Source organism: Branchiostoma lanceolatum, chromosome 6 (assembly GCF_035083965.1).
Source record: "Branchiostoma lanceolatum isolate klBraLanc5 chromosome 6, klBraLanc5.hap2, whole genome shotgun sequence".
Classification (NCBI taxonomy): domain Eukaryota; kingdom Metazoa; phylum Chordata; class Leptocardii; order Amphioxiformes; family Branchiostomatidae; genus Branchiostoma; species Branchiostoma lanceolatum.
The window spans coordinates 1,214,121-1,226,421 of record NC_089727.1 but is presented as its reverse complement, the minus strand read 5'-3'; the positions used below and the strand labels follow the sequence as shown (position 1 = coordinate 1,226,421).

General features: G+C 43.9%; 1 protein-coding gene across 2 annotated transcripts in view; it reads right to left on the bottom strand.

Moving 5' to 3' along the window:
* Nucleotides 1-12,301, bottom strand: part of LOC136436097 (sodium- and chloride-dependent glycine transporter 1-like) — a 44,588-nt gene that overhangs the window by 5,670 nt on the left and 26,617 nt on the right. For both annotated transcript variants that reach the window (XM_066429815.1, XM_066429814.1), the window contains exons 4-13: nucleotides 7,904-8,393; nucleotides 6,715-6,847; nucleotides 5,862-5,996; nucleotides 5,330-5,433; nucleotides 4,328-4,452; nucleotides 3,376-3,488; nucleotides 2,354-2,485; nucleotides 1,691-1,790; nucleotides 1,196-1,296; nucleotides 300-467 (exon numbers count right to left, since the gene is read on the bottom strand). In XM_066429815.1, the coding sequence (XP_066285912.1) occupies nucleotides 300-467; nucleotides 1,196-1,296; nucleotides 1,691-1,790; nucleotides 2,354-2,485; nucleotides 3,376-3,488; nucleotides 4,328-4,452; nucleotides 5,330-5,433; nucleotides 5,862-5,996; nucleotides 6,715-6,847; nucleotides 7,904-8,393 (1,601 nt within the window). The remainder of the gene's footprint in view (nucleotides 1-299; nucleotides 468-1,195; nucleotides 1,297-1,690; nucleotides 1,791-2,353; nucleotides 2,486-3,375; nucleotides 3,489-4,327; nucleotides 4,453-5,329; nucleotides 5,434-5,861; nucleotides 5,997-6,714; nucleotides 6,848-7,903; nucleotides 8,394-12,301) is intronic.

Genomic DNA, 12,301 nt, shown 5'->3' with positions numbered 1-12,301 from the left:
CTTAGAATTCCGGTTCTATTTTGAACTTTGAACCTTAAAAATCTCATATTTACAAAACTCATGACGAATGCCAAAACATCTTATCAACACACACAAAATTACTCCGAATCTAAATCCTAACAATCCAAGAGAGTCTTAACAATTTAAGAGTCAAAGCTTAGGCCATACCAAATTTAATTTCTTGGTAAACAGATTTTTATTTTCAAAAAAAAAAAAAAATTTTTAGAAAAAAAAAATCATGAAAACTGAATCCGTTAACCAAGAAATTTAATTGGTGTGGCCTTATGAGAAAAACTTACTTCCATGAAGCTGCCCTTGGCTTTGAGGATGGCCAGCACCACAAAGAGGGGCACCATGACGATGGACATCAGGGCCATGAGCCAGCCGATGCAGACGGCCCAGCCGGGGTACTGGTACGAGCCGTAGTACGCAGGGACGTGCACAACCATGCTGAACACCACGATGAACTGGAGGGATAGAGAAGAACATTCACATGAACAACTAGAAGGAAAAGAGCAGTCAATGAATATAAAGCTTTATCATGGTAGCTCATCTGTGTTGGTAGTAATCATAATACAGTGCTTAACTTTCTTCCAACACTAAGGTATTCACGGATAAAATTTTTGACGACCACCGTCGCCTTCTTCAGGATCAATAATGACCTGTAACTCTCGCAGTTTACGTTCGGCAGTGATTGGTCATTATTGATCGAGAAGAAGGTGACAGTGGTCATTTAAACAGCCAAGGTGGAACAGCCAAGGTAATGGTACAAACGCAGGCACATGCACAACCATGAACACCACCATGAACTGTAAACGGATCCAGAAAAGTGTCTTGGTAGTCCTTCGCAAAACGAAGATGACTGTCAGTGTTGCTCAGAAAAGTGTACCACAAGGATATATACTGGGGCCACTTAACCCTAACCCTCCAAAACTCAAGGCAAACTTATAGACAGAAACAGACATACAGTTTTGAATTTAAAGTTTGACATAACTGTATTAATTGTTTTATGTGCTTTGATTTCTGGCAGCCTTTGAAACCAAAATGTCAATGTCATATTGTACATACACATGCTTATATGCATTTTGACTACTTTGACAGCACTACCAGTCTCGACAGATGGAAGGATGCCTACTGTTAATACTAGTACCACTGCTACAGTACCTCCTAGTGACTGTAACAGTTAAATACATACCAGCAGAACCATTGGAGAGATGACAGCCCAGCAGATCTTGAAGTAGTAGTTGGGTTGGTAGCCGATCATCTCCTGCACATTCTTACAGAAACGCTGGAATCCTGCAGAGAGAATAACAACACAGTCATGCCTTGGTTTACTACATGTATAAGTAGAGTTTATGGGCACACTTAGAAACTGCTTTACGCCCTATCTCACTGGATCTGTGACTGACCTCGCTGCGTTCTAAATTGGACATTTCTTACCCTTGACTTTATAATGGGAATATCATGCAAAACTTACAGGTATGACTAATAAGACAACAAGACACAAAAAGTGTAATTTGTTTTGTATCAATGAAATTTGTTGAGCACACTGTAAAATTGCCCCCTCGCAGTGCCACGGGTCCAGTGATCATGAGATAGGGGCTTGAAATGCCAAATAACACTCCCCTTGGGCGAAGCAACAATTTTATGTAACAGTACATTTAACAGTAGTACTATGTACAACACTCACCATACACCCAAGAGATGGCGATGCACATGAAGAAGGCCAGGACCATCAGAGAGAAGCCCGCAGAGTACCAGTCCATCAGGTTCAGCCAGTACATGCCGGCCTGGAAACAGACACAGGAAATCAAACATTTGCATAACATTTTCCTCGAGAAAATGCCAGGAGATGAAACTCTTTTCATAATCTGCTGGGTCAAATTGTTACGACTTCATAAAATGAGATCTGAACTAGATTTCAGGTTAGTAAGACATACTTTCGTTTCTTTTTGGTGGTCATCTAGACTATAAACAGGTTTGACTGTAGTCCAGAACTTAACGTTGGTAACACAGGTAGACATCAGAAACACCTGCACACCTCAAATGTTACCTGCACTAACCTGTATATACCCAGTACATGGACTAGTGCAGGTTAGGTGCACGTAGACATAAAAAAATAACCCACACAGCTACAATTTTACCTTCACTAGACTGCATCTGCAGGTGGTATTTTCAGCCCTGATACTGTATGAGAGTAGGTAGACCCCCCTTCTTACATGATGACTCAGAGCAGGTAGACATCAGAAATGCCTGCACAACTCCTAGGCTACTTTACCATAACAACCTGCATATGCAGGACTGTCTGGTAGTACGAATATATTTCCAACCTAGGTGTAAGCCCCCGACTTACGTTGGTGACACAGGTGAGTCCGAGCAAGTACATGCCGACCGACACGGCCAGTAGCACCCAAGTCTTGTATTTCTGCATGATGTGGGGGAACTCGTCACAGATTCCAGTAATACAAGTCTCAAGCATCACAAACTGGAGGAAGAGAGCCACATTGTTAACTCGACATTCATGACGAAAGGTGTACCTCAATGTTACATATTGGGGCCCCCATATCTTTCCAAAAGCTAAGAGGGAACTCGTCACAGATTCCAGTAATACAAGTCTCAAGCATCACAAACTGGAGGGGGAGACAGACACATTGTTAACTCTACCATCCACATCCATGTAGGAAGGTGTACCACAAGGTTACATACTGGGGCCCCCATATCTTTCCAAAAGCTAAGAGGGAACTCGTCACAGATTCCAGTAATACAAGTCTCAAGCTTCACAAACTGGAGGGGGAGACAAGTACATTGTTACACAAAATCACTCTACCATGGAGACTCATGCAGAAAGGTGTACTTCAAGGATACATACTGGGGCCCACATACTTTTAAGTAACCCTATCTTTCCAAAACTTAAGTGGGAACTCATCACAGATACCAGTTATAAAAGTCTCCAACATCACAAACTGAAGGGAAAAAAAAGAGTGTTATCTTAGTGAAATTATTTTACTATGGGCAGAACAAAAAAAAAACACAAAAAAAAACACATGTCATCCATGCAGAAAGTTAGTCTGTACCAGAAATTGGCCAACTAGGGCACTCTGTATTCCTGAGATTCTGGGTCCAAACCCAGACTGGGTCTTACAAAAACTTAAAAAAAAAAAAAGGTACAGACTGCCTTATCTACTTGCCTCTCAGCATGCACATTTCATGAGAGAGTTGAAGACATGTACACTCCACTACCAGTGGACTAGCTCCCTGCTGTAGGGGCCTGTATGGCCCACAGAGGTGGGCACCAGACTTTACACCGAAAGGTGTAGAATGGATTTCAACTTATTGACTAATCAAATGTCACATCTGTATCCATGGTTTGTTTACCTGCGTGTCCAGTCCGACGGTGAAGATCATGAAGAAGAAGAGCACGGACCACAGCGGAGCAACGGGCAGCAGAGTCAGGGCCTCGGGGTATGCCACGAACACAAGCCCAGGGCCTGCGGGGGACAAGACATTCAGGTCAACAACACAAACTAACTACAAACACAAGCCCAGGGCCTGCAGCGGAGATGGTAGCAGTTACAGTACGTTACAAACTAAGTCACCAACACAAGCCCAGCGCCTGCGGGGAAGATGGCATGCTTTAATCTAGTCCTTACTGTTTTATTCTACTGGTCAACAACACAAACTACGCCACCAACACAAGCCCAGGGCCCGTCAGGAAAAGACATGCTTCAGTCTAGTCCTTACTGTTCTAATTCTATAACCTAACAATACAAACTACGTCACGAACACAAGCCCAGGGCCTGCGGGGAAAATAAATCAATTAATAAGAATTTAAAAAAATAAAACCATCAGCAACCAAATGAGCAGTGTGTTTTTGGCACACTGTTCAACAGTTCAGCCGAAGAGGCTCGGTGGGTGTCACTCCACCACCAGGGAAGGTCGTGTAAAGTGCCTTTCCCAAAGGGCACAACATCGGGGCATGAAATCGAACCCGGGACGTATCGGTTCTGAGTCTAACGCTCTAACCATTGCGCCACACCAAATTAAGCATTCCTGAACAATACTTATGACTGCTTAACTCTATCCATGCCCTGCAGGAAGTATTCTGCATTGGCACTACTTCTCATCATCCATTTTCATTCTACACATTATTTGTAAGACATCAACAACCAAATCTCACAAGCCTTTGTTTCCATGACTTAGCACATCTATGGTGCATACAAGAAGTAGGAAAACAAAGCTGCGAACCGATTGTGACTCCCAAGTTTTCTTCCCATGACTTTACGTGAGTATATCTAAGATGTGTGCTAGAAGAAAAAGGAGCGCGTACCATTTGCGACCACATCCTTGACGTCCATGTCCAGCTTGTGAGCCATGTGGCCCAGGATAGAGAACACCACGACGCCGGCAAACACACTGGTGCAGCAGTTGGTCAGGGCAATGAACACAGAGTCCCTGCAAATATAACACAACCATATCAAACACGCTGGTGCAACAGTTGGTCAGAGCAATGAACACAGAGTCCCTGCAAATATAACACAATCACATCAAACACACTGGTGCAACAGTTGGTCAGGGCAATGAACACAGAGTCCCTGCAAATATAACACAATCACATCAAACACACTGGTGCAGCAGTTGGTCAGGGCAATGAACACAGAGTCCCTGCAAATATAACACAATCACATCAAACACACTGGTGCAGCAGTTGGTCAGAGCAATGAACACAGAGTCCCTGAAAACAGCACAATCAGAGATCAATTTGCTGGAGATAGACATTTGCACACATTTATGAAGGTTTCATCAACACATCAAAACTGTAACTTGGTAAGTCAGTCGCAGATAGAGGGATCACAATAAAGAATTGAACAGTGGTGCTCCCATATCATACTGTAATCCCAGCACCGTCATATCGATATAAAAAAATATGGGTTTTCTACTAAAGATGTCTGCAAGAGGGACTTGAAGGCTCTAGATATTGATACGGAGCACAGAGAGGACCTTGCAAGTGACTGTTCCAGGTGGAGATGCACACTGTTCAGACAGCTCAAATCAGGAGAAGTTAGACTGATGCACAGCGCAGAAGAAAAGCGGATCCGCAGAAAAGAGCTTTGCAACAGAACTGAGTCAGCTTACAGATGTGATTTTTGTGGCAGAGACTGCCATTCTCGTATAGGGCTGTTTAGCCATAGTCGATGCTGTGGGGCTGTTGTGAATTAGGATTTTACCATGGTCAATACTGACCGACGGAGGCCATATATATGGGTTTTCTACTCTGTTTTCCTGATAAGATTTTAAGCTTGTTACTAGACAACTGACATTGCGTGCTCACCTGTGAGTGTTGTTGTTGAACTTGTTGTAGCTGGCCATGACCTGGGTTCCCCCGAAAGCGATGCCCAGGGAGTAGAAGATCTGGGAGGCAGCATCATACCACACCTGCAAACAACAGATAACCATGCATCTGTCAATAAATATTACTCTTCAACACAACTGCAAACAAGACAACAAACATGCCTTCACTTGAAAATTCATCCTTGTTGGTAAAGGTCAGTCTGACTCAAAGTTGAACTGAAATTGCCAACACAAAAATTGGACGTAAACCTATGAATAAAAATTTTCAATGTGTATAGGATGTTGTTTTAATGCTCCTGTCCACCTTTCTTGTCCGTTAAAGATTGATTGACAACATTGGGGAAGACTTTTGCCTCCTCAACTTACAGTGTTAACCCACAGAACAGAGGTACCTGGCAGTCTGCCATCAACATACAACATCTATGTGCAAGCACGCACGCACACACACACACACACTTGCAAAGGCACAGACACAAAAACACGAGAACACACACATAAACAGTCTAGCCCACCTGTGAGTCAGCCAGTCGGCTGAAGTCAGGAGTCAGGTAGTACACCAGACCCTTCCCAGCCCCCTCCAGGGTCACACCGCGGACGAACAGCACAATCAGCATCATGTAGGGGAATGTGGCCGTGAAGTACACAACCTGCAGAGACAAAACAAGATATCAAAATCGGAGGTTCTGTTACAGTTACTAGAATATCCGCCAGGCAGCCCAAAATTTCGTCATTCCCAGCTTTTGTCACAACCTACCAACAACACACTAAATAAAGCCAATTTATCTATTCTTATAACCTAAATATACAAATGTAACCTGAATTTTTCATGAAGGTAAATATCAACCAACAGCCCGCTTATAACATGGTCCAGTCCAAACACATACCCTATAACATTAAAGGTCACCAACCCAAGCTACAGATATGGCAAACAAGACTCGCAGACATGGAACTAGTTACCACTGCATGTTGTCAATCAAAGCACCATTAGTGACTTCAAAAAGGACCATCAACAAACATGTACATTTTGTAAAGGCCGTGACATAGCGTGTGTAAAGGCCGTGACATAGACAAAGGAGCAACCAAGAGCTCTCTATCCTAACTGCGAAGTCTGTGGATCAGCTTCTGCAGCTGAGGCTAATTCAGGGAGGTTTTTCTTCCTCACTCAATGGTCGTCACGTAAAAAGACCCAAAGGCCAATAAAGGTAATGGGTTACACGGATTCCTTTACTTCAGAATTGACTTATAATAAGTGCCTTGATGCAAAACAATTCAGGGCTCCAAACACAGGTGGGCACTGTATAGTCACAACTGACCTAAGCACAAAACATACAAGTTACAACTAAGACACGAGTTTGTTGCCCTTACCTTTCCTGAGGACTTGATGCCCTTGAAGAGGCAGAAGAAGACGACGACCCAGGCGGCCAGCAGACACAGCGCCAGCTCCCACTGGACGGTCCCAGTCTCCTCGATACCGGACGAGATGCCCAGCACACGGTTGCTATGGAAACGAGAGAAAAATTCAAAGTGAGGCTGCATACTTTATAGGGGGTGGATGTGCAACTAGAAATTGGTTCGAATTGGTTCCTTTTGTCTATTAAGATGAATTCTGGTATCTGAATCAGCAAATCAGCCATACTTCCAGTTGTGGGTAACGTTTCTCCTCATAAATATCATCACAATCCATGAAGCATTCATGGCGCCAAAAAACACAAACACACATTTTCTCCCTCTCGCACACACACAAATGATAGCTCCTCGTACTTCCAGTACTCCTGGGTGGGAGAGATGCGGGTGACGTTCTCCTCCAGAGCGGAGTGGTTAGCGGCCAGTGTACAGTTCACACACACACGTACAAACACACGCACACACACACACACGTACAAACACACACACACGTACAAACAAACACACACACACACACGTACAAACAAACACACGCACACACACGTACAAACAAACACACACACACACGTACAAACAAACACACACACACGTACAAACAAACACACACTAATAACAGGTTCCCGTACTTCCAGTACTCCTGGGTGGGTGAGATTCGGGTGACGTTCTCCTCCAGAGCGGAGTGGTTAGCGGCCAGCGTGCAGTTCACACACACACACACGTACAAACACACACTAATAACAGGTTCTCGTACTTCCAGTACTCCTGGGTGGGTGAGATGCGGGTGACGTTCTCCTCCAGAGCGGAGTGGTTAGCGGCCAGTGTACAGTTCACACACACACACACACGTACAAACACACACTAATAACAGGTTCCCGTACTTCCAGTACTCCTGCATGGGTGGGATGCGAGTGACGTTCTCCTCCAGAGCGGAGTGGTTAGCGGCCAGGGTGCAGTTCACACCCACCCACACACTCGTACAAACACACACACTAAATAATAACAGGTTCCCGTACTTCCAGTACTCCTGGGTGGGTGAGATGCGGGTGACGTTCTCCTCCAGAGCGGAGTGGTTTGCGGCCAGCGTGCAGTTCACACACACACACACGTACAAACAAACACACGCACACACACTAATAACAGGTTCCCGTACTTCCAGTACTCCTGGGTGGGAGAGATTCGGGTGACGTTCTCCTCCAGAGCGGAGTGGTTAGCGGCCAGTGTACAGTTCACACACACACACGTACAAACAAACACACGCACACACACTAATAACAGGTTCTCGTACTTCCAGTACTCCTGGGTGGGTGAGATGCGGGTGACGTTCTCCTCCAGAGCGGAGTGGTTAGCGGCCAGGGTGCAGTTCACACACACACACGTACAAACAAACACACGCACACACACTAATAACAGGTTCACGTACTTCCAGTACTCCTGGGTGGGAGAGATGCGGGTGACGTTCTCCTCCAGAGCGGAGTGGTTAGCGGCCAGGGTGCAGTTCTCGGTGTTCCAGGCGTTGTCGCAGGTGGCCCAGGGCAGAGCCGACGTGAAGGACGAGAAGAGGAAGTGCAGAGTCCAGGCGATTATTACGTTGTAGTAAATACAGACCAGGCCTGACACGACCACCATGCCATAGCCGATCCCTGGGAGTGGTCGAAGGTACGGGAGTTAGCGTAGTGTGAGGGGCACATACACGACATGGTTCAGTAATACAGCCCCCCATCATCATACACGGCCACTTGGAGGAGTCAAGTTGATTTGCAGGCAAGTGACATTACAGCTTTTACTTGCTTTCTTTTTTTTCTTCAAACTATGAAAAGACAAGCTGCAGGAAACAATTTTTTCAAACTCTTGGTGCCAAATTTGTTGCCGGTATTTTCTTTTTTTTTTGCAAGCTCTCAACATTCAACTGTCGCCGATTTGTAAATTGTTATTGTAATTGAAAATATACAATAAGAATGTTTTCTCATGTAGTTTCGTTTATATACATTCATAGTATGTTTAATTTTCAAGTCTTTTTGGAAACTCATGTTTAAATGACGCCAAACTGAGCAGGCAGAACTAGACAACCACCATCATCATCATCATCATTCTAACTTTCATGCAGATGGTCATGACACCTCAAAGTGGCCCCATGAGGGGTCAGAGTTCACCCATCCCACGTTCCCAGCCAGTCACCGTGGCGATGCGATATTCCTACTTGTATGTGTCCAATGTTAGAGACCTGTACTTATAACGAAAGGGGCGGTTATAAAGGCTCCGATTCCGTCCGGATGTGGAGGGAAAACAAACAGTTCTACCGTGGGTATGCCATGTTGAGAAAGTTCGCAGTTTCTACTCATGCTGTAGGTGGTTTATTGTTACATTTGCTTGCTCACTTCTTCCATGTTCCGTGTTTTCACAAGACCCTAACAGTAACATGCCAACTTCAACGACAAATCTTGAGACCACCTTTTCAATTCCTGACCAACCTTGCCTAGAAAAATTTCTACATGTGCCATTTGTGTTTATCACATTTGCTTGCTGACCTCTTCCATGTTCCGTGTTTTGACAAGACCCCAACAGTAACATGCCAACTTCAACGATGAATCTTGAGACCACCTTTTTCATTCCTGACCAACCTTGTCCTGGAAAATTTCTACATGTGCCATTTGTGTTTATCACATTTGCTTGCTCACTTCTTCCATGTTTTGACAAGACCCTAACAGTAACATGCCAACTTCAACGATGAATCTTGAGACCACCTTTTTCATTCCTGACCAACCTTGTCCTGGAAAATTTCTACATGTGCTATTTGTGGATCATCACATTTGCTTGCTTCTTCCATGGTGTTTTGATACAACTCTAACATGCCAACTTCTGTTGCCACCGATCTTTGAACCACCTTAACACTTCCAATATAGGCCCTGAAGATTACGTCAAGAAAATGTGTACACATGCTGTTGGTTTACTTGCATACTTCCATGGTGATTGGACACACAAAAAGACCCTTCAGAACCCCTTGTTGAATCTTTAAAACACATACTTTAGATCACCTTTTCTATTCCAGTCCAACCCAATCATAAATACTGAGGGGACTTTCCCTGGTACGATGAACGTGTCTGTTGTGACCAGCAGAAAACTAGCTCTTCAGTGAGCTAAACTGGTTGGAGATCTAGAAAAAGCAACACCTGCACTGTGACAAGCTCTCTTCCAGTGTTCTCGCCAGGCCTTTTCAGCATACGGGCCCCCTATGCTGTGATTTGGACCCCCTATGCTGTGATCTGCACCCCTATGCTGTGTTTCAACCAGCATAGGGGTGTTTCTTTCTGGGACAAACCTTGTGACCCTTCATAAATCTAATAAAAAGTTCATATTTGGCTTTAGAATGAGGCTGTGACAGAGGAAAAACTCTACTTCACAAAATTTATCCCTCAAAATGCATGAAATAATGTCTCATTGGGTTATGAATTTACAAATTTTCCGGGAGAACATGCCTACTCCCTACTCTGGTCACTCCACGCGTGACTTGCGCCGCGTAAAGTTGGCCTTCTGTACCTGACCCCTATGCTGTGAAAAAATTCTGGTGAGAACACTGCTCTTCCAACAGCTTTGTACCTGGCAGTAACACCAAAAACTACCTGTATCCTTGCATTGTTGTGCATTCTTGATTGCTTCGACTTTGATTTTAGTTGATTACAGTGTAGGTAATGTTCTTTGCATACATCAGTGAAAGTTCTAGCCTGTCTGTGACATAAATTCCAAAATACTTTAAGACATACAAGACTGTACTTCTTGGACTCATTGCCAGGGGGAGCTGTTGTACAGCAGAACAGTTTCTATTTCAGCGAGTGATGTTTGGATCAGGATTTGTTCGTTTGTTGACAAGAGAATGCGACAGAGGTAAGAAGAGATTCTAGAATTTTGTGTGAAACTGAAGCTAAGGAATAAGTGATGACATTTCTAAAAGATCAGAATACAGAAAAGATATTCCTTACAAGATACATGTACATGTAGGTGCGATTTCAACTTGATTTTTTTTCTCCAAATATTTCATTTGCAACAATGCTCAAGTATTGTAATAGCTTTGTGCCAAACTCAATCAAATATTATTCTGGACCGATACAAATTGTTAAACTGTCTTTTGCAGCCTTGCAAACAAATTATTGTGGCTTTTAATATTTGAATCAAAAACAACAGATCACGTTGGAACTTCCGGACGAACACTTGTTTTTTTTTAGGAAACTGAGGTCCACCCAGCTTTCACGTAAGCTATCGATCACATCACCAGAGAAAAGCCTGATAAATAAGAAATCTTCCACAGGCTATCTTGTGTTGACTACTTCAGCATTAGAACACCATGCTGTGCTGAACCTGAGAAAAGCTGAACATACTCTACACCTAATCCGTGACTTTAGTGCGAAGTTCACCAGCAAAAGACTGCTACAGACTTGCCCAGAGATGTATAAATGCAAGTAGAGGATGCGAGGAATAGTCACGAGACAAGACCATACCGAAATAGCGCACGAGAAAACAGTACGATAGCGAACCTAGCAAATTCCTCGGACACTTTTCGACATGGCATACCCACGAGGTGCGTGGGCCAATCAACGGGCCAGTTCAGATCATGCGCACTTGTCCCCAATGCGTCGCCTTTTCGCAGTGCCTTTACCGTGGCCCTGCCGAGGGGGTTCCTATAATAAGATCCAAGTGTAGGATTAGTCAGCGCTTCTGTCTGCAATAGCAACAACAAACAATCAACATCAACAGCAGTTTTTACAGACCAGGATGGATGTTGTGCGTTACCTGTACCTGTAGTACATCATCACATGTTACATTGCCACTCATCCCTCATGCTGTTAGCTCTTCCCTCTCCACTGCAACAGCAGAGCGGAGCCGCGCGGCTGGTGGCACAATGCTACGTAGTCCAGGGGCCTAAACTTAGGCCCTGTGAAGGTTAGATAGTAGGGTCTCTCCTAGAAATGTAGTATCACACCTATATATGGACACAGCCACACAGAGGATACCGTCAGTGAGATTGTGGAGTAACATTCGATTCTGCATCACACTTGAAGAGTCCAAGACCACGTGCCATGGTCCTAATGCTTGCTGCGGCCATCCAACGCTCAGCCCTTATGGCACTCAACTTTCTTTTTTTTCTCGTTTCCAGTTTTCGTTTTCTTCTCTTTCTTTTTGTTTAAAACCAATTTTGCATGGAAACCTTCGGACCTCTCTTGCATAATTTATAGTTCATGTTTATTGTTGCGCTTCTTTGCCGATACCTAAGGAACTCAATTTTTGTTTAACATTGACAGCCTTTAGATCTTGTCTACTGTTTCTTTATAGGTTTTATGTAGTTTAGCAACAGCCTAAAGGAAGTCATTTACATTTACATTGTAAGTTAATTAGTCAAATTGATTTACATGTACAAAATGCACAATTCTATTCCAGTGTGTTCAAGTCTACAGCTAACAAGTCCTTTACTGTTTCAGGACAAACTATTTTCATGAGTATGCCTACCCGTTTATTTTCATAAAATTTTCCCTGAACCTTTGCAAAAGGATAGCCCATA